Below are 22,741 nucleotides of genomic sequence, written 5' to 3'. Positions count from 1 at the left end.
TATGGCCAGAGGCAAACTCTAAATCAGAAATTGCTACTTCCCATTCCTCCAGTTTTAAACACTTTGCAAGAAAAACAACTAAGCAAATGCACAAGCATGTTCTGCTCCAGCAAAACAGCGCCTGTGATCTTCAGCCTAGGGCACAGCTCGCTGCAGCCATCTGGCATGGAAGGGATGATTTCAACAAGTGCTGGAGCTCAAAAAAAAAAAAAAAAAAAAAAGGATGAATTCTTGTTTATTAGTACCTGCAAGCAGGAGAAATCTGCTTTAGTTACTGAGTCCACCTAATTGGTAAGCACAGATAACCCAGCGAAAAAAATCGTGCTTTGAGGTCCAGAATAATAAATTTGGACCTATTTGCTAAGGTGCAGTGCTTGCTGATCAGCTGTGCGGTACCCAGCCCCGAGGCAGGTGTCTCCACCAAGCAGGGCAGGGCTTAGTTCCAGCTCAGGAGGGATGCTCTAAGCAACTGCTGTATCTCACCTCTGCTGCGGCTGGTCACACGTCTCGCCTGAGCTGGGGAGGTGACCACGCGTGTCCCTTGCAGCATCTGCAATCAGTCCGTAGGTCTGTTCGTGCACTTGCAAATTGAAGGAGAAGAAAATTAACTTTAAACCAGTGGCTTGCCTGTTTCCCACACTCCGATCTCTCAGGGTGTTCAGAAAGCTGTAAACAAGGCAAAACTGAGGAAGAACATGACATTAGATAAAATATCTTAACATTATGCTTTCCTAATAAAACTTTAAATTTGCATGTGTGTATGTATATACGCTTTCGCTTGCACTCACCACCATAAAGTGAGCTTCAGTTTAATCAAATTGCAGTGTTTGTAAATGCAAGGCCTCGTATTTCATACAGTGACATCCCTGAAGAGCTGGGAGGGACTGAGCCCATGTGATAATGAAAATGTATATAATAAGAAATGCAATATATATGATAAAAGGCAAGGGCAGATGAGGAAGTGACAATCTCCTTTTTTGCCACTCAGGTTACTGTGCTTAATTTATAGGGTGCCAGATAATGGAAGAAAAAGATTTAAAAGAGCTGACTTAAGAGAAAACACTGAAAGGAAACAAATAATGACAAAAAAAAAATCTTTGTGGGGGGTGGGGACTATTGAGTTGGAAACGATGTCCTTAGGTCTCGGGGTACAGGTCCCCCCTGCTCTGAGGTCTGTCCTGTGCCCACGGCGGGCTTTCGCCAGGAAGGGAGGAGGGGTGAACAGAGGTGCCGCTGAAGGGGAATTTTTGAATACGGGATAACAGAGAAAAGTTTAAATGTAAATATCTGATGAACAGAAGCGAGGGAATGTTTGATCTGTGAGGCCTATTAATGTGAAGTAGTTACTCCTAAAATAAGTTTTATCTTTTAAAACAGCTATTATTGTGAAACACCACAGAAAATAGCTCTTCATTGGCAAGTGATAGACAAAAATGACCCAGTAAGTCTTTCTTGTATTTATTTTCTGCAGTGAGGCTCCAACAAATGTCCAGGACTGCTCATGTTCCACTGAAGGAACAATTTCTACCATTTTTAGAGTGTGTTTACTGGAAAATTGTTGGTCTGGTGTCATTTTGAGTGCCCCCTTGGCCAGATCTAAAGCTTCACAAGTTTTTTTGCTAAGTTTCAAAATATTTCCCTTGGGAAAGGAAGAGGAAGCAGATGAAAGGATTAAGCCACAGGGAACCATCAGATCCTCTTCAGAAGCAGAGATTAATGCTGCTTCTGGAATAGAGAACGGAAGGAAAAAATAAGTGTCCCTTAGAAAGGGATGAATTTTTCATAATTTCCTTTCTGCGGTTTGTTATGAAGAAGAGAGCCACATTTCTCAGCACGGGGAAATAGAATCAAATCTACAACAATAATCTGGCTTATTTTTAACATAGAAATATCTGCCCTGTGGGACCAGAGCTCATGAACCGATTGTTGGAAAAACCTGTTCTTGCAGGATAAGCTGAAGAAGATGAATTGCACTCTCTTGAAATAATGATTCACTGAACAAGGCTAGTATTGTCAAAAGACAATATATCGTTATTAAATTACAATGTTCACCAAGTAATATTTTATTGAAGAATATTTTGAACAAATAACTCCAAGGCCCTAATTTTGTGTCTGCTCATATAAAGGACATCTGGATAAGCCAAAGAACTAAGAGTTTTGAGCTGTAATTCAGCAGATTTTGTTTAAAGCTATCATGGAGCTATAGAGCAAGTTTCCCATGCGTGAGACCTTTTTCTAGAATTACTTGTTTTTTAGAATACTAACACAAATTCCAAGAAGTGTTTTGGAAAAGTGGTGGCTTAAGAAGTATATGGCAAATAAAATACCCACAAAAAAACTAGTCATATCAAAACGCTTTTGCAAAGAGCATGACTTTTCTCAGCTGGATCTTTCCTGCCTCTGTAGAAACCATGTGAACAGCCACATTGTAGGAATGTAAGTAAAACCAAGTATGAGAGTAATCTAAAGAGTCTGGCTTCCCTCGCTAGCCTCACCACTTACGTGAGGTTGCATAGATTTTTTTTCTTTTTCTCTCTCTGTTGAATTGTATTATAGGATATAAAGACTAGATGGCCAGTATTTTACACTTATATTTTCCGTTGACTGAAGTTCTAAATAACTTGAGTGACTCAATCAATAGGAAATGTCAGTGAAAGCTGGGCATGTTTAACTGGTTAGAGAGCAGAGAAAGGCTCGGAGCCTAACTTGCTTATATACTGCACAGCAGAAAATGCATGGCTTCCTATGGAAAAATGTAACAACTGTCAAGGTCATGTACGCTGCTTATTGCATTGGGGGAGCAGGGGAAGGAGTCTGGGGTTATGTGCATTTCGTAAAGGCTTGTAGGTAACTTACGGTTAACCACAGGTAAACAAAAAGGTATTTCCTATACAATGTGTGGATTAGTGATGAGTCTCCCTAACCTGGCTCCCTTCTAAGTGGATTTCCTCTACTTTTTTCAACCACTCGTTCCCCTTCCCTCATTTTAAGGAATTTCTTCCCCACTTTTTTCTCTCTCTACAGTTTCTTCTTCATTCCTTCATTAGAGTGGCACGTGTTCTCTTTCAAAGAAAATGGCTTTTTCCCCTTCTTTCACATTATCTGTTCTTTTTCCTGTAGCAGCCATCCTTTTCCATCTCCTTTCTTCTAACAGGAGCTATAATTTCTAGACTCTTTGTTTCCCTTTGTGTGGAGAAGGTGTCTCCTTCAGGCCTCTTCTGGCTACTTGCCAGCATTCAGTAATTTTTTCTGCACCATAAATGGTTGTGAAACTCTCCTCCTCTTCCATGCTATTAGTGTCTCTTACCTTTATTCCCTGGCTGCGCAAGGGACCTTGAGCACAGTATTTAGGCATGTATTTTCACTGCTCAAGCCCCGCAAATACTGACTGAAACTCCAGACAGAGGATTAGGAGGATGGCTCATCCCGAATTCACCAGTATTTCAAACTGATCTCTTAATGCCGAAATGATGAATCAATGTTACTTAACTATTATCACTCACTCGTGTGTGTCCTCCTTTAATAACCTTCACATATATGTGCAGAATTAATTAGCTTATGAAAAGATAGCTTTATTCTGGTCTGTTCTTTCACTGAGCCAGTTTGCTCTGAATTCATGCCTTTCCTCTATTCAGAGTGACTCCATTTCCTTGCACATTTCTTGTGAAATCCTTGTCTTTCAGCAGGAATTACTATATTATATGTGAGCCCAATAACCTAAACCACTTTTACAGGGCAAGAGGTGTGCAGTTTTGATAATATGGGGAGTGTTAGCTTTTATGCCAAGCAACTTTTGGATGTAGATGGGATTTTCATGTCAGCTGAAACCTGCATCTGGTCCTTGAAGTTTCAAGAATCTCAAATTGATGTACACTAAGCATCTGTACATATTTGGGCATTACCTGTACTGCTGGGGAAACGGGCTTGACAGGTAAAAACATGCATCAAAAAAGAGGTGAGATTACAGTAATACAGGATGTGATATGTCTCGAATATTTTTCTTCCTTGTGGGAGAGTGATCTCTTGAATAAAATGCACATAAGTATTTTTCATTGCTTATTTGTTTCCCTAAGAAGTCCATGCAAATGCAGGCTGGATTCATTATAGATTCAGCAACTGTGGACATCGTTTGAATTTCTCCTAGGCTTTAAGTGACCCGTAGTGTCTCTGTAGCAAGTTTTTTGGCTAGCACACAGAAGAATTTCCCCGCGCTGTTTACCCTCAGTATAATATTGTTTTCTAATATGCTTAAGCATGCCTGTTCTCTCACTTATATTTGCACAGCTTTTTTTAAAGCTAGTACTTTGAAAGGCGTATTCCTCTATGCTGTTTCAATATTTAGATAAGAAATATCTGGTGTTGCCTTTCGGAGCAACGTATCTGCTGCCTGCCCTTCTGTTCTCACCACCAGTTTCGGCTTTGTGAATGGGGAGCTAATTGGCAGCCCAGTAAGAAATGTGAACTATTGCTTTACTCGTATGGCTTTTATTTTGCTTTCAAGACATTGAGAACAGTTATATGGATCAGTTCTGCTGATGGTTTCTGTTTTCTCTATTGCTCTTGAAATCCAGTCTGTCCTATCCATCATGTTAATAGAGCAAAGGTAACAACCAAAATAAATATTTTCTTGTCTTCTCTTTCAGATAAAATTGAAGATGAATTAGAAATGACTACGGTGTGCCATAGACCCGAAGGACTGGAACAGCTTGAAGCACAAACCAATTTCACTAAAAGAGAACTTCAAGTGCTTTACAGAGGATTTAAAAACGTAAGAACAATACCGAGTCTAGTGTGTACGCCCCCACCAGCCTCAACTGCTCAGCTGCATTTTGTATCATTCCCCTGCTAAACATTAGGAGTTTTGTGCTAGATCTCCCCTACCACAACAAAAATGAGCGCAATCTGCCTCGCCATCTAATATTTATGACACTGGAATCTGCCTAAAACTGGGTTTGGGTGAATATCCAGCACATAATATTCTCACTAAATTTGTTCCCCAAATGTCAGGAAGCACACTGTAATTTCCTCAACTGTGCCAGTATTTCAAGATAACTTGAAAATGTTTTTATGGTTACTTACTTAATTCTTGCTGTCAGTTCCTCATGTTCAAATATGAGCGTACTGTTCGTTTGTGATTAGCTGCCCAGGATGTTGGGGTTTTTTTATCCTTTCTCTAGCTGGAGAAATCGTGCTCTTGTGGTAGGATGGTATTAGAGCGCATTAGGACTATAAGGTCTTGCGTAAGTAGGGAATAAGGCTGGAGTGGCAGGAGCCAAAAAGACATCAAATGTAAATGGGTATCAAGACAGGAGACGAGAGGGGCTACAGGTTTAGGTGAAAGCAGGAAACATGCCAGTTGGCATGAGTGCGTGCACAGAACAGCACTGTGCTCGTCTTGGTGAACCCCCGTTCCAGCCCTCCTCTCCCTGGTAGCGGGGAGCCTGCGGCTCCGTGAGCCTCAGCTTCTGGGTCACCTGCTGCTGCCTCTTGGGGACTCATCATAATAAATAGAAACAGATAGGGAATTTTGAGGCTACATGGAGCAGATGTTTTATGGACCTTGAAGAATGAATACTCATTACGTGGTTGCCTGAGGGTCTGGATTTAGTCACCCAGGTGGTTTGTGCCAGCTGATGTTTTTATGATGATTAATAGATCAGTATTGAGCTAGTTCAATAAACACAGTGTGGTTTTTAAGTTGTCATGCAAGACAGCTCCAGCATTTCAGCTACTGTCACAGTGAAATGCTGAAATTTCTTGGAAAGACCGAAGTCAAAGCTACTGAGTAAAAACTTGCCAAAAGAAAGCTGAGCTACCTTACATACAGGTAGTGTTGAGGGAAACCTGCTGGACATTGAGAAGGGCCCTTCTTTTTGGCAGATTATTGAAATTTGATTTAATCACAGCTCCGACATATACTCGACTTCTCTAAGAAGTCTGGTGATTTCATCCTTTGTTTCACTGCTCACCTAAGCGCGCCAAGGCGTAGCTCACCTTTCTATATTTTTCTGTTTGGTGCGTGTGTTGTATTTGTACAGCCTTTGCTGCACATAGGAGGTCATTTCACGTGTGAAGTTTTCTAACCACTGAAGACTGATATTCTGAAACCTCTTCATGCTTTGGGTAGTCAGCAAGAAATCCTATGGCTTTTGAGACAGAGCTTGACAAGTTAACGTACAGTATAATACGACATGACTGCCTACAGTGGGAGACTAAACTTAGAGAGTTCTTAACTGCTGTGTTTTGCAAAGATCTCTGAAATGCCTTCTGTATCGCTGTGTTTGGTGGGAATCCTGCATGGGAGAGCACTGCTCCATGCTGAGAGGCGGAGCTGGCTGTGCCAGCAGCTACAATGCAAAATAGAGAGGCAGCCTTGCAGCTCTCAGCAGGTCTGACATTTATCTCTTGCCTCTCCCAATCTTGCCATCACTTTGCAGTATGGAGGCATTACCTCCCTGGGGCAAGAATAATGATAAACAAGTGCATTTAACTTGTGACCTAAACCCTTTGCTCAGACCTTACTGAAGGTCTTGGTATTAATTGGCAGTGCTGGCAAGATCTTGCTTTATATCAGGTTGTTAGGACAAAGCAGTCTGTTTTCCTCCAGCTGCTATGCACACAATATGTATGAAGCTCTAGTGTCCAAGGTTTAAATTGAAAGTAAAGGGCAGCTTTAGTATTTGTAGCCTGTAAATCATGGTTTCAATGGGATGAGTAATTATGCACAGCAGGCAAACTGACTCAGCTGTTACCATATTTGCTTATTGTACCGAACCGTCTGCTTTTTGGGATGATGTTACAGTGCCATCTGGAGATTCAAAATCCCTGTGGGAATACAGTCATTTTCCTCTCTCTGGCTTGTACTACAGCTTGTTCTCAGTGATTGCACAGGTCCTGTTTAATCATGAGGCTACACCTGGATTATCACAGGGCTGTTTACAGGCATTTGTAATGGACATGGAGAGAATGAGGCCTAGCTCAGCCTGGCTGCACTTACAGGAGCTGAAGGTTGGATGTTCATGAATATGGATGGTGTTTGGCCAAAGGTAGTTCAATGCAGCCTGGGGTAGCCTCCAGACTAGTGCCCGGCTGACCAGGGTCCTAATTCTCAGTACTTTAATTTCTGCTCTTTCTTCGTCTCTGAAATCTGTTTTCCTACTCCCTCCAAACCTTCCTAGTCTCTTCCCAGTGTGTCACTGGTCAGGTCTAGTGTTTCTGCACCAGACTGGTGGAGGCTTCCACCAAATTCAGATCCTTTGCCACTCCAGAGAAGCAGAGCACGCTACCCAGGCCAGTGTCTTTGCTGCCTAACATCCCCTCTCTCTTTGCCTTCAGCTTTCTTTTCATGTTGGAAGGGTGCTGTTGTCCAGCATCTCTTGGTGCCAGGACCAAAAGTTCACTTTTATCTTGGCAGTTATCTCTGTCCCTAAGGTGCATTCTGCGTTACGCAGAATAGTCTGTTTACACCTTGGAGTTAGCTGCTGTCAGGCTGGCGCCAGATTAACGCAAGGCATTTAGCCTGATTGCTTTGGCTGTGGTTCTGCAAAAGCAAGGTAACAGACACAGCAAAAACCAGCAGAACCTCTGGTGGATCTTGCCTTGGTTTAGCTTAACAAAATAAAATGTGATACTTTCTGTCTGTAATACATCGGGAGAGAGAATTATTTGAGATGAAAGGCAGTATCGGCACGGGAACAAAATGGCCGTGAATAGGCAGAGGCTGGAATCAGAAGAAAGTTCCCACTCCCTAGAGGAGTAAAGTTTAGGGAACAGTTACGGAACAGGAGGGAAGAGAACAAGAAACTACTTTTAAGACTGATAAATTGATGATTAATGAAGTGACCAACAATGACAGAAGTTGGAGCTCAGTAATTCAATACCTCCCATTTAGACCATGTTTCTAATGACTTACGTTCTTTGGAATTGAGTGCATGGATTTAAAAGGATTGGGATTTTTATGGGATTTTTTGCTCAATTTGAGGGGGTTCTGTGCTGCTAGGGGAAATGGTTGTTAGCTGCAAGGGATAATTTTCTAATACTAAATCAGAAAACAGACGACCCAAAGAACTGAGGGGCTGTTGGAGACACTCGTACCTTGCTTTAGTGTGAATATTTTGGCAAATCTGTAACGGAGTGTAGTATAAGATGGAAATGATCTGTAACAAATCACGTGTTTGGGGATAAAGCAAGCAGCATGAGCAAGGTAGAAATGTTCTGATACTTGAATAATCCTCAAAATATCTGTCTCCGAACTGGGAGAACATAGTAGGAGCAACAAAATATGTGGGATGTGTGAATGCTTAGAGATGCAAATCTGGATTGTGGATCCTGAAGGAGAAAACGTTAGAGTCTGTCTGTGCTCAGCTAACTTAATACCTCTAGTTTAGCAAAATGTGACCCCCCGAGTACCCCTTTTCATGTTCTGGCCAAGTTAGCTGAGAACAGGCTGACGGGTAGGTTACGTTTAGCCCCACTTCAGTTCTGCTGCTGATCCCTGCTTGCCCGCATTGCACATCTTTGAAAGCAGTCAATGAAGCTAATTTCTGATTCCAGCAGAAGAAAGAACAGCAGGAGCAACTTTGGTTTGATTTTCTTTTTGGTTTTGTGGGGTTTTTTATATGGATTCAGCTCCTTTGTGGCTTAGTATTTTAAAAGGGGTCTGAGAAGGTTGTATACGCGAGAGATTTGTATACGTGACTCATGCTGTCAATGCCAATGCTCAATAGTTAGCTTTTTGAAAACGAGGGATTGTTTCTGTGCTTGACAACAATACAAAAAAATGTTCACTGTTCTTGTTTTTCTTGAACGAGTAAATCTTTGTCTTCAGCGGAATTTAAACTGACACTAAGCTTACCTGTTCCTTTTCACAAGAGAGATTTCTTTCGAGTCAGCTGTATTAAGTCATACTGTAGCACTAATGAGGCCTCTTGAGCATTATTTGACTCTTATAAAAACAAAATTGTGATCAATTAAGTGCAAATGAATTGGTACTAGCATATGTGTCTGAAAGCAATCCAGTTACAGAGAGCTAAACAGGCTGATCAATGTCAGCGCTGCCTCTCCCCAGCACTCCTGGAGGTTTGATGCAAACTTTCATTTGGCTTCCAGATGGAGCATCAGAAGCAATAAGGATCATGCAGAAATTCAGAAAATTTAATCAGGTACAACGGCCAAAACTGCTGCAGGAGACTTTGCCTCTGCGAGGAGAGTGCCTGCAGCAGCAGCCTCTCCTCTGTGCCTGCCCTTCGCAGGCTTGAACTTCATTCTCAGGGTTGCTAGTGGTGGGCTGGGGCTCTTAGTAAACGAGGGCTGTTAATAGAGCGTTGTGGAAAGTATAGAGAAAATAATGATCAGTCCCGACATTTACAAAGTATCTTTAAGCATGTGAAGTGATGGTTCTTAGTGAAGATAACAGTTGTATTTTGCAAGATGAGAGAAGGAAATACATCTTCGCTTAGTGTGTTTGGCCAGTAGCGCTATGCTGGAAAGCATGGTTAGGTGTTGTGCTAAGCTTGGTTTTAAAAAGAATGACGATTTGGTCAAATACTCTGAAGTTCTGCAAAGGCCCAGTGTGGGTCTTGGAGCAGCAGCACACCAAGGAGAAAACTTCTACCCAAGAATGGCTGTTGATAGGGTACTTGGTCTGATCTATGATTAAAAGATACCATAAATAAATATCAGATTATTTCTTTAACGTACATTAAATAACAAGCTTTAGGAAACATGAACTTTGGAAGAATACTTTTATGGTAGTTATTACCTTCTATTAATTATTCTTCTTTTAATGATTTCTAGCTTATTAGAAGTGGCACAAATAGATGAAAAAGTAACCACTTTTCTCATGACAAAGAAACCAGGCAATGGCTGTTTCATTAGGAGCTTTGGAACTTTTTGAGGATACTCATCTAACCAGGAATTTTGCCACGCAGAATTAAAGTTTTGTCCGTTTTGTCTGTAAACGAAAAACCAAGGTCTGGTCCTGCAGCCACTGGCTTTAGATAGTCCAGTTGGTCTTTTCATCCCCTTGCTGTGGAACAAGCCTTGAACGCTGACAGTAGAGGAGGGGTGGCCCCAGCGAGGTCAAGACCAGAGTGCCAGGTTTGGGTTTTATTTGGGACACTTAAACATAACCAGTGGAAGGACAGTTGTCAGGACATGAAGATATAGAGTAAAAGATAGTTTCAGGGCTTTTGAAGCAACAAATTATCGTTTGTTTAGCTCAAATCTATCCCAAATCATTGATGTTTTTCTACCCAAATAGCAGGTAGAAGACAGCAGGATTTCTTCTGCATTAGCAGAAGGAACTCAGATCTCATCACCCTAATTTCAATAGCAAACGGGTATGTGATTAAGGAGCTGCCTCTGATGTCACCTGAAGTACCCCTCCTTGCTCTCCTTCTGTGACTTGCACAGGATAAAGTGATTTCTCTTGTTCGTTCTGTCCTTTTCCGTGGTGAGTGAATGTACAGCAGCAGCAGGTGATGCTGGCAGATCAGAAGCTTGAAAAAAATGCCTTTTTTCCTTTATAGGCTTTTCATGGTGGAAGAATTTCTTGTCAAAGTCCTTTTTGTTCTTAAAGGTATCTAAAGAACACATCAATAAATAAGTCATAGACTTGAATCTTCCTCCAGCTTTTTGTGTCACCAATTCAAAGGGATTTTCTTAGACTTCCTAAGTTTACTCATCTCAAATTCAACAACCTATAATGCTACCAGAATAAGCATTTGTCTGGCTTGGATCTGCAGAGTGGGGTGTAACACGCAGTGAGTGTATGCATCTATGGCAGCTCCAGGCTGCCAGTAGCGAGTAACTCCAGCAGTACTGGCTTCTGTCTGGCTTTGCAAACCCGCCGAGGGCCATGGCACACACTCCCAAGCCTACTCTTTAATGAAGTCCAGGCCAAGCACAGAATTATAGGGAGATTAGGGGGCATCATGTGGTGTAGCAGGCATGTTCCAGGTAGTGTAACGTGGCAGAAGCGTGTTTGGATGTAAAGCCTGTGCAGCTCTGCTCTTTCAAACTCAGTTCTGTTCATCCCCAAGTTTGCTTGTGCTACCACAACATCTCAGTCCGCGCAGAGGCTTGGCCCTCCTAGATGCGTTAGTGCGGAAGAATGAACTCTTAAATGAATTTTTGTTACTTTAGAAGGTAAGTCCAGGAGGAAAATATATGCTGCCTGAAAACTAGTCAGGGTTAGCCAATAGACTGGATTAGCCTTAGCATTATTGAAAAGATCTGAAAAACGGTTTCCATCGCGTTTCTCCAGTAATTCCGATTAGGATTTATTAGGAAAAGAAGAGAGAAACAGGGAGAGAACACCATTATGCTGCTGGACAAATGAACGGTGTACCGGCATCTTGAATATGGCTTGCAGTCCTGCGCTGCTGTCTCAAAAAAGGTACAGTGGAAATGGAAAGATGCAGAGGAGGAATGGTCAAAGGATGCTCAGTGCCTTCTGCGCTTCTCAGGGTGGGGTGCTTCAGCCTGGAAAAGAGATAACAAAGGGAAGATCTACAAAATCGCAAGTGGCAGGTAGAAAAAGTGTCACGATCAACTGTTTGCTCTCTCTATATATACAGGAATTCAGAGCTATCAGGCAAGGTAGTAGGAGTCAGGTTCCAAAAATGGAAAGCTGGTGATTCCTTGTGCAAAGGGTTATAGATCTGTGAAACTCCTTGCTGAAGGACCTGTATTAAAATGGGGCAGCAACCATAGTGTGACACAGAAAGAGGAAAGCATGGAGCGAGTATACTGCCAGTAACTGATGAACTTTCTTGATCCCAAATCTGTCCTTCAGCTTAACCATAAGGATCAAACCAAGATACACGCACCAGTTTTGTGAGAGATTCTGAGTTAACCTACTCAGATAATCCATCTTCAGCATGTCCTGCCGGGAGGGGCAGTGCTCTTGCTCCCTCTTCCCTCCATGTGACACACTGCCAGCTGGGGCTGAGGAATTTAAATTGCTGTGAACGGGGCCAAATGCCTGCAGCAGGGGACAGACCTGCGGCGTCTCTCCCAGTTGGCACTTCTGAATGTGGGAGAAAGCTGACTCCTCTGTATCTATAATTTGGTGCTCTGTGAAAAAGGCTCAGTGCCGTGGTTATTTTATTGTTTTGCTCTGGTTTGGTTTTCAAAATTGGTTGATAGGCAAATCTGTGAGGAAGAGTGTCATCAACTGGGAAATATTGTCTATAATTGCAAAATTCACGTAGTCAGATGGCAGTGCCTGAGGCTCTCTGTGATACATGAACGTGTGCTATAACAGCACTGAGCTGTTGGGGGGGTGGTAAAGCACCATAGTTAAGCTAAATTTGCTCCTGAATTTTACTTGAATTGTCCAAGTAATTTAAAAAAAGACTTGAGAGTAAGGAAACAGGATTCACAAAACGGAGACAGTTCTTGTGCCATTTTTCACCCATCTCTTCCATTGCCTGTGGTCCCGCATCTTGCTGGGTGAGATCTGAGGACCTTGGTTCAGATATCCCTTACAGGGTAAAGCACCCTGTAGTTAGTAGATCAGAAAGTTCAGGGCAGAAAATCTGCCACCTTCTTCCTAAGTGTTTGCCCCTATTTGAGCAGCCAAAAGTGAAATGAAATGCCTCACATTCTAGTACCAAAGCTTAAAAATACAATAACCCCACAGGTTGCTATGTTAGAAAATTTGCATTGGCACAGTCTGGCTTCTCAGAAGTTTACAGAAGACTGAGTAGATAAACAGGTTAAAAATGATCTAATCTTTTTTGCCCTAATACTAATGCTTGTTTGTAAGGACTTACGAGTATAGTATGTACCATTAGCCTCCATGGAGCTGGTATCAGGTATCTGGCTACAGTCTTCTGCTCAAGATTAATGAATTCATATATGTGGAGGCATCAGACAGGGAAGCGTTAGCTGGCACTGAGATTATTTGTAATTATTAGATGAAAGCTTCATATGACAGAAGGCATGAGCTGCCTTTCTAGGTCGTCCTATAAAACAGCGATTAAACACTGCTGAAAACACTGTTAGAAATGTTAATAATGGTGAACCATGTCTATGAGATGCTTAAGATGAAATTGCAGTCTGAATTATTTTAATTTCTTCAGCTGCACAGTCTGTGCATCCAGAGCACTGTGAGAACAGGAAGGTGATTTGTTTAATTGCTCTCTTCAGGCTTGTAGAGTTTTGCAAATGAACCTTTACAGAGCTGGGGGGTTTTTTTTGACTCTTTTTTTTCTTTTTTGGTTTTCCAACAGGAATGTCCTAGTGGGGTTGTTAATGAAGAGACATTCAAACAGATCTATGCGCAGTTTTTTCCTCATGGAGGTAAGCGGAGTACTTTGCGTCTGTCAGGTTTATTGAAGCATGCCCTAACATTCATTACTGCCAGCTGGCTGCAAAACTACCTCAGATAATCTGTGCAAGAAATGTGAATTGAGCTTAAGCTTTGCAGGATCTTAAACAGAAACACAAACATCAAAGTGATAAAATTAGGTTAGGCCCTTTGAACAGTTATTTCACAAGAATATAGACAAACCCACATTAATGATTGCCCCTCGTTGTCAGCTCTTTATTCCCCAAGTGCAAAATAGAAACTGGGGATTGATGCCTTTTTTTGTACTGACTTTCGGGATGGCAGAAAGCTAAATCACTTCCCCTCAGTGTGCCTTTGCTTCCCTGCTGTTGGACTGCTGTGCATGTAGTATCTAGCATAGAAGAGTCCCAGACCTCATTTTGGCCTGCAAATTAATAAAAACCTCCCTATAATTCTTGAAGCAGTTCTTAGTTGATGTGTGTACCCCTAGCTACATGAAATGGTCATTTTTGGTGTTTGTGTGACTAAGATCGTGTCATGTCACGTATTGGAATATTAAAGTATTGTATTAAACCTCTCAAATAATGTATGTTCTTGCCTTTTAAAAACATCAAGAATCTCTATGTTCCTCTAACTGGGTATGTTCTGTGGGGATACTGTTCTCAAATTGAAAGAAATGAGTCATGGGTTTAAGCGGCTTTTTAGTAAAAGATTCCGTGTTTGAGGCTTTCCAAATCTATTCCAGTCTGTAGTAGCTGCAGAACAGACTCGTGGAATGATGACTGAAGTTTTTGCAACAGTGTATGTGTGCATGTGCGTTTACTTTAAGAAGGTCATTAACAAGTGGTTTTTCAACTAAATGTGAAGATAAAACACGTCATGCTTATGTTTTACAACGCCGGTGACCTCAAAGCTGTACACCTATAAAAAGTTTACATTAAATTTCAGTATGGACTTGATGATTTCCTATTGTGGTTGCTTTTGTTTTTGTTATAACCAGTCTATTTTTTTTTTTTTTTAACAAATATGCAAAATTTAAGTACTTATAATCTTAGTGTATTTCTGGATGTGATTTGTGTTTTCAACCCAAGTTCCGGTAAGTCCAAGGAACTCCAGTTACCCCAGGTAACTGCACTAACTCCTCTAAGTGACATGCCTCAGGTGACTCCTTCCTTCCCATGTGTGAAAAACAATCAGGCACAGAAACTTCATCTTTTCATGGAGTTTTCCCCTTTTTTTCCCCTCTGCTGCAGTTGACAAAGACTTGCCTTTTTTTTTTTTTTTTTTGTATCCTATTCCCTCAAAATGTGATTCTCCCTTGGTTAATGATGATGGTAGTAAAACCGTGCTTAATAATAAATCAGTTTAACAGCAGATGTGATTTTGTATTTTATACTGTTTTCTTTCACTTGGTTTCCAAGCTGTTTGTATAACCTTAGCATCATAAATTGTGAAATCTTGGATTCCTCAGAGATTTTTTCACTTTTATGGCTCTCTGTACAGATAAACTTGTACATCCCAGAGGTAGTAAAGTAGCTCTGAATTATAAAAACTTTGTGCCGTGTCATCCCAGGCTTGTGATATTTTTGTTACATAGGGCTCCTATCCTTGACAGGTTTTCATTTTTGCTAATCTGTCATCAAATAATACTAGTGATCTAGTAATTTTTATGTACATCATACCCTAAGGAAATAAGACCTCTAGTTTAATATTTTTAATTCATTGTTTAGTTTAGTTTAATTAGTTTTTAGTAGGACTGTTCCATAAGTATGTCTATGGTTTTCTTCTGGAGCTATTTTATTTCAGAATCCTTTTCTTAAAAATGTAGTAGACAATTATTTTTTTCCTACAGTCCAGTCTATTCTATCCTTATGAATGACAGTAATTTAAATATTTGATTTTTCTGCATACTGTTACACTTTCCTGGATTTGAATAATGTGAAAATATTTAATCATTTCATAGAGATCAGAGTAAAGAGGTGCTGGGTCATTCCACCTGACCGCCTGCATAGCACAGGGCACCAGGATTTACCTGAACGCCCATTCATTGAGCATGAAGACTCAGGCTTGACTAACACTGTGTGCTAGAGGCAAAGACTAGAAGAGACAAAAAAGTGCGTGGCTGCTAGAATAGCAATGAAATAATTAAGGGAATTTAATGGCAGTTGCTTCCATCTTGAAAAGGTGGGCTCTAGTAACACAGAGAGCAGCGTGAATTGCCTCCAGAGCAGAGAACGGGCCAGTGAAGGTCGTAAGGTCATACACCTACTTGATTTTTTTTCTGCATGCCGTTACTGCTTTTCCCAGTTAACAGCCATCCTTCACGTGGCCATAGAAAGTGTTGTTCTCAATAGAAAAGATTTGCTAAAACCCGTAGTTTAAGATTCAAAAGGATGAAAATATGCCTCAGATGAGATTGCTCGTTAACAGTCATGGGCCAAACTGAAGTTACTGGAACGAGACCCTTCTGAAGTTGCACAGTCCCTGGGGGTCTCTGCTGTATCTCACACAAAGCAAAAGGTAGAGGAAGGAAGCACACATGCTGCAATCACTCTTTGGTGGTTTTGCTGCATTTCCCACCAGAGCTAATACTCCATTTGCCCCAGAGACACTCTTGGGAGGTTGTTTTTTTTTTTTTTGCTCATTCTTTCAAGTACAGCCCCACAATCCAGATTGTTTCTACTGTAATAAAAGCATTTACATTTCCAGGCTGTTTTAAGGGAGGGTGTGGGGAGTATGCAAATCCATGTTAACATTCGCTAGTTCATAGAATATCTGGCAATGCTACAAGGTTGGTTTTTATACAAAAGAAAAAAGTAAGGTCATGAATGTTCTTTAGAGCTGTTAGTGTATAATGAACTGTTGTACTAATCAGTGCCCTTTGTGTTTTTCAGATGCTAGCACATATGCACATTATCTCTTTAACGCATTTGACACTGCACAAAATGGCTCCGTGAAGTTTGAGGTAATTGTTTTGCATCCTCCTTTGATGCCTCTTTCTCAGTTTTGTGTTTTTAAGCTTCTCCATCCGTTCTTCACTGCAAACTAGTAGGACTTGTATTATGGGTTAGAGGTTTCAGTCTAAAATCAGTTGATATTTTAAAATCTGGTTCACTTTAATTTATGCAGATGGAATTGCATGTTTCCTTTCGCTAAAGAAACATATAGATCATGTTATTCAGTACCACGGGGAGAAAGTGCAGAGCTTTATTTAGCAGAGAGGAGAGGTCGAGGACAGTTCCGTCCAGTGATTCGCACAGATAATTTGGATGTCAAAGAAAAGCCAGTACATCTTGTGTCTTCTTCGGTCATCATGCATTGCAGGGTTACATTTGTATGTTCCTGGAATACACTGGGGTGTTTTTCTGCTGGTTGGTTGTTTTTTTTTTTTAGCTTATTTGATATATTGAACAAGCATCTTAGGTACTTCGTTCCTAGGGAAACCAAATCCACCCTTTAACTAAAAAGCTTGTTGCTGTGGCTACAAATAGCCATCCTTCAATCTCACACACATAGTTGGAGCGCAGCAAAGGGATATGTTAAGTCATACGCCTGTGGAAGATGAACTTCATAATTTTGAAGACAGTTTACTGCGATCATAAAACTAGAAATCATAGGCAGTCTTGCCTTTGCCATCAAATGGCTAAGAACTCCAGTAATTTCCAAGTAAGACTGAGAAATTAGTTCATTTATTAAATGTAAAATGGGAACGTTACCATATGTACATGTGCGTGTCTGTAGCAATGGCTGCAGTGGGAGTTTTGCATATGGCAGCTCCTCAGTAGTTAGAGATTTCCAGAAACCTAAACAGACTGAGACACAGCAAAATGCTTAGATAAGTATTTATTAAAAAAAAAAAAAAGTGCTGAGCTTTCCTTCCTGGCAAACCTGTCTCTTTAGTGGTTGTCAAACATAAGCATTTTGTCTCCTTTTTTGTATTGTTCAGCAAATTCAAATTCCTCTGAGCCTTGGGACTGAGGAGCAAAGGTTTCTAAGAAGTGATGCACTGCCCCATGCAGAGCTAATGGAGATAACGTAGGAAGGACTAAGTACGTTAAGTGAGGTATCAGGAACTGTATAGCTCTGTTAGCTTGAAGCTCTGCCTGTACTAATAAATCCCTGTAGTGATGCTCCTTACAATGCCTCAGCCACTGTGCAGTATAAACAGTAAATCAAAGTTACTGGAAGCAATAACTTTACTGCAAACAAAAATTATAATTAAAATGCTGTGTCCCAGACTCAGTAATTAGTGGTGGGAATAGCATCTGGTCAAGTCTTGACAGATTTTGCCAGAGAACAAAACCTGAGGCTCCCTGTGTTGGAGGAGTTCGGGATCTTTCTGTCTCTCTCAAAGTGGACACAGAAAATGCTGGATTTTCCTCCTCCTCCTTTGCTAGCGCCCTAGGTCTGGGGGTAAGAAAGCATCAGCTTCCACTGCCGCAGTTGGAGTCCAGCTGTGTTTAACCAGGCGGCGGCAGTCTGAGTGACTCCTCCTTGCAGCAGACCATTTCTAGGAGGGAAATTGTCACTGAAGCATCTCATGGTGCTCTTAAACAGACATATATTTTGCCATGCTTACATTCATGCAGTGTTTAGAGTTTAGAGCATGATAAATTTGGATGGGGAGCAAGGAAGGTGTCCCAACTTCTGGTCTTGAGCATACTGTGCTGTTCCTGGCACAGTCTGCGGAGCCAGAGCAGCCACTCTCCTATCGACTTTAGGATCAAAGTCTGCCTGCCTTGGACTGGATCTGCTCTTAAGGCCATGCCGTTTTCACACCCCTCACCCTAGGACTTGGGAGGGTTTAAGGCTGCAGCACCCATTAGGTCTTCCTGCCCTTCCAGCCTTGCTAAGCTGCCTAACCCATATCATAAGCTTGGCCTTTACAGTGGCTGCAGTTGAGTACTTGAGGACTTTTCTGACTTTTGTGGTTACCTCATACACATTTATTAGTGTGATAGTACTCAGATCATCTTAGTGGATGCAATGTCCATTGAGTTCGGTCAGAGAGGGCACATTTTTTGCAAATAGGAGTCAGAAGAGATTGATGACCATATGCTCTATCCTAAAAAGATATGTCTTTTGACTGGCGTTATATAAAGAAGGTGACTTAGAAGAGGATATTATGAAAATTCACATTTCTCTCTCTCTCTCTGCCTTGAACCAGGATTTTGTGATGGCATTGTCTATTCTCTTGCGGGGAACTGTTCATGAAAAGCTAAGATGGACGTTTAATCTGTACGACATAAACAAGGATGGCTATATAAACAAGGAGGTAAGGGTGTTTTCTGACAAATGTGGCTGATTTCTGAAGAGACCTGACTGGTTTCTGTTGCAGAGCACAATTAATTTTGCATGCAGCTAATTAGAGGCAAATCAGACTGGACTTGAGCATTTATCTGTGTCTAAGTAAAGTGCACATGTTACATTTGTAGACATATTTTCCTATATTATAGTGCCTTTAATGGATTGCTTTAGCCAGGAGCAAAATCCTAGTTACAGCTATGAGCAACATAACCTTTGCAAAGGGGAGGTTGCTGGTGACAATAGCTACTCAGTGACTGAGGTGCAGGGGATTCTGGCTGCACTGGGAGGTATGGTGTGGGCTCACCCAAAGCACTACAAGCCCCCAGCACCACTTCCAAATCCCACATCATCATCTGGTTTTATCTTCTTATCTGATATTGCTTGTTCCCTTTGTGGGAGGCCTTGGTTTTGAGCATGGTAACCTGAATATTTTGCAAATACATCTTGGTCTGTTGTTTCAAAACTCTTGTGCGTACATGGAGGGTTTGTGGTTACTGCTACTGGTCATGGAGTTGCGTGGCAGTTTGTGCAAGGTGTGGAGAAGTGCTGGGTTCCCAGTGATTGCTGTGAGGGTCTCTGGCCCTGGAGGAGGCTCTGGGACAAGGTCGGTGCTGCGGTGCTCAGGACCGAGCACGCCACTTCCAGCCCAACACCATCCCCAGCATCTGCCACCTCAGAGCACGTGTCCTGCAACACTGCCTGGCCAGAGGAGGGGAGCGAGCACTGCAGGCACCTCCAACACGGCTGTGGCAAAGTCGTGGTGCAGTCAGAAAGAAGCCCTTGGTTTTTATAGATGAACTTGTATATGATGATACCTCTGTCTTCATGCACATGTATAGGCATTCTCTGTGCTGTTTTGTAATAGGAGAAGGAGGGTGAAGAAAAGGGTAGTAAAAGAAAGAAATGTGCTATCATTTCTATTAATTTCCCTTTTGTGTTTCTGCTGGCATGCTGCTACTGCAGGAAATGATGGATATTGTAAAGGCAATTTATGATATGATGGGAAAGTACACGTATCCAGTGCTCAAGGAGGATGCTCCAAGGCAGCATGTAGAAGTATTCTTCCAGGTACTTGATTTTTGATGTGTTTTTCTTAACACTTGAGCTATGCACTGATATACTTTACTGTAAGGTTAGCCCCAAGTTCAATCCTGTGTCCCACTGTATATTCCAAAATAAATCCTAGCAGCCATTCAGCCTAACACTACAGTGTCTGCTGATTTCCTGACCCCAAGGCATCCCATTTGTCTCTTAGCCCGACCCTTTGCATTGGGATGTGCCACATCCAGCAAGTCTGGAGCCTCTGCGTGTGTTGCAGCCCTTCTGTGCTGCTTCTTTCAGTTACCCGTGAAGAGAGACAGGAATATGGGTGCTGGTTGGTGAGGCAGTGAATGAATAAACGATGTAATAAGGGCAGAGGTTGCTGTGTATGCCAAGGAAGGAAGAGTTGGAGATGACCTCAAAAGTGCTCCAAATACTGGAGTAAACAAGTCCTTAGCAGTTGGCAAATTTATCCAATGACACTGAGTCTGTAATCTAAGTTTGTGAAGTGCCCTGGGTTTATTCAGGTTGCATCAAATAAGATATTATACTATAACTGCAGTGTTACCTATGGAAACAACATTTTTTTTTTTTTATTTTATTTTGCAGAAAATGGATAAAAACAAAGATGGTGTTGTAACTTTAGATGAGTTTATTGAATCGTGTCAGGAGGTAAGGACAAAATTATAACTGTAACGAAAGGCCTAGCTCATGCCACAGCATTTGCTGTCCCTTTGGACAAACTCCATTTGAAACAAGATGCTGCTGCTCAGGATCCCAGGTTTCCTTTTGCTCTGTGAAAAAGCTAGCTTCGAGATGGAGTTTCTGGTGGTGCTCTGTGAAGTCTGACTGAACAGGGGAGTAGGGTCAGGCGAATCATGGGAGAGGGCCTCTTCATTTCCAGTGCTGGTGGCCAGTGGTCTTATTTTCCTGAGTGAACTGCAGTACCTGATTCTGTAGACAAGCAGATAACTCTAGAGAAAGCTCATAATGCCCTTAACCTTCCTCAGTGTTGGTTTTGTTTGTTTTTTTTTTGTGGGGTTTTTTGGTTTTGTTTGGTGTGGGGTTTTTTGTTTGGTGTTTTGTTTGGTTTTTTTTTTAAGAGGCTCATATTTTTTTTTTTTTGTGGGGTTTTTTGGTTTTGTTTGGTGTGGGGTTTTTTGTTTGGTGTTTTGTTTGTTTTTTTTTTTTTTAAGAGGCTGATATTGTCTCTGTGTCGTGCCCCTGTATCTCATTAGCAGGTACCACGTTGCTGGAACTGCCCAGAGTCGAAGTTCTCTCAAAATCTTGTAGTTACAGCACCGACTTACAAAACCCATTGATGTTTTCATGGTCAGACATTAAAAGCAAATGCTGTCATCATAGCAATGATTTTTTTTTTTCCTGTTTTAGAAATAAGCTCCCTCTTGCAAATTCCATACACTAGGTTGGCTGTAATAAATATTTGCTGGTACTTTTAGCACTGGCACAAAGACAAGCATCTGCATTAACATGAAATTGGCAAAGGATCTGTTGTCTTAGACTGTAATTAACTGGGTGAATGTTTGCTCAGAGATATCTCTAATATTTAATGAGTACAATAATGGCCTCTGCATTTTAGAAAGTTTACATTGGTGCAAATAATTGCATACCAGCTCTCCTGTGTATTTGACTTTCCCTGGAAAAATCTTTCTTGTTCTGCAGTCAGACAGCTCTCCTGTACCTGAGCAATGGGAAGACGCTCACTGTGGAGGGCTAGGCTGGCTTCCCGCTGTTTCTGTGTGAAGTCTGGCTCAGGCAATATCCAGATTACTTCTCAGTCAGGGACTACAGGCCGCAAAATCCTTGTTAGCAGATGCATAATACAAGGCTAATTTTTTTTCAGTTACTTCATTCTTGGTCCCTCCTGATTGTTTAGCTTATTTTTGGCCTCGTCTTTAATTTGATCATTTGTGCTGTGTATTATTCTTCACGTTCATAATTTGCCTTCAGGCTGGATGCATGTGTATCATTAGTGGTCTCAGTATTGAAGCAGCTTTGCTTTACTTTTAACTGTTAGAGATTGTTTAATGCCCTGCCCTGGTTTGGGTTTGGTTCCTTCTGTTGAAATACTTGCACTAGGAGCTGTGCAGTCTGATGCACTGGCGTGTGTGGTGTCCTGGCAGATAGGAGCAAGCCCTGCAACATTAACTTCTTCTTTTCTTTCTTTATTAAAAACAAACCAGAGTGCACTACAGTGCTTACCTCTGCCATTTCTGAGGATATGGCTCATGGGCAGAGAACTCGTAACGTTGCTTTGGAGAGGATGATTGGTTTCCCATGTAAGGCGATACCTTGTACTAGTACCCACCAAACTGTGTTAGAAGTGAGATAGATGGATGCAGCCTCAAAATAAAATAGAGGAATGAGATGCAATAGATCTCTTAAGTTTCTCAATGTGGAAAATTATTTTCATGTTACAGGCAAACTGTTATTCTAACTTTTGGAATAACTGAATTCCTGGGCGGGGGCGGGGGGGGGAGGGGGAGGAAATCATCATTATGTCTCTGAATATTACTCTGGTTGTTACTTTGAAGTACAATTTCAAGACTTCATGAGAAACAATCTGGGTTTTCCCTTGTGTGTCTCCAACTTTCTCATTTGGGTCTAGGAACCTTGAAGAGGCTGAGATTGCATGTATTTTGGGTTTGAGCTGGTTGTATTTCAGGGATGAAGTGGTCCTTGAAAGCAGCTTGCTTATCAGTTCAAAACCTGCAATTTCATTTGGGCTTTTGAAGCATATTAGCTAAGTGCATATTTGCATATTCAGGATCAATAAAATGCAGTTGGGCACTGAAGTCTGAGGGTTCAGTGCAGTCACCAGCTCAATGCTGGTGTCTGGCTTTCTTCAGTAAACCACAGCCCACGCTGAATGTCAAGCTTATGAGAAGATCCTGTGCTTGCATGCCTCAAAGCAACTAAGGTGCCAAAGTAAGAGACAACTGCTTTGCTGAATCAGGACCTGATCACTGCATCAATTCCAGCTCATCGAGGATGAAAAGCATTATGAAAGCAAGGCTGTTGCCTGCAGTAGCAGCTGCAGAGCCCCTCCTGTGCCGCGCAGTTATGAGCCAGGCT

The 22,741-nt window shown here is 41.6% G+C and overlaps 1 protein-coding gene across 10 annotated transcripts in view; it reads left to right on the top strand.

Annotated features, from left to right (window-relative positions):
• Positions 1–22,741, top strand: part of KCNIP1 (potassium voltage-gated channel interacting protein 1) — a 482,303-nt gene that overhangs the window by 454,939 nt on the left and 4,623 nt on the right. For all 10 annotated transcript variants that reach the window (XM_087760144.1, XM_087760139.1, XM_087760138.1 and 7 more), the window contains 6 exons: positions 4,644–4,768; positions 13,239–13,308; positions 16,192–16,262; positions 18,465–18,572; positions 19,568–19,672; positions 20,255–20,317. In XM_087760144.1, the coding sequence (XP_087616270.1) occupies positions 4,667–4,768; positions 13,239–13,308; positions 16,192–16,262; positions 18,465–18,572; positions 19,568–19,672; positions 20,255–20,317 (519 nt within the window). In that variant the 5' untranslated portion in view covers positions 4,644–4,666. The remainder of the gene's footprint in view (positions 1–4,643; positions 4,769–13,238; positions 13,309–16,191; positions 16,263–18,464; positions 18,573–19,567; positions 19,673–20,254; positions 20,318–22,741) is intronic.

Source organism: Nipponia nippon, unplaced genomic scaffold (genome assembly GCF_047370975.1).
Source record: "Nipponia nippon isolate SJK-2023a ecotype South Korea unplaced genomic scaffold, ASM4737097v1 scaffold_21, whole genome shotgun sequence".
Taxonomy (NCBI): domain Eukaryota; kingdom Metazoa; phylum Chordata; class Aves; order Pelecaniformes; family Threskiornithidae; genus Nipponia; species Nipponia nippon.
This window is presented reverse-complemented; position numbering and strand designations above follow the sequence as displayed.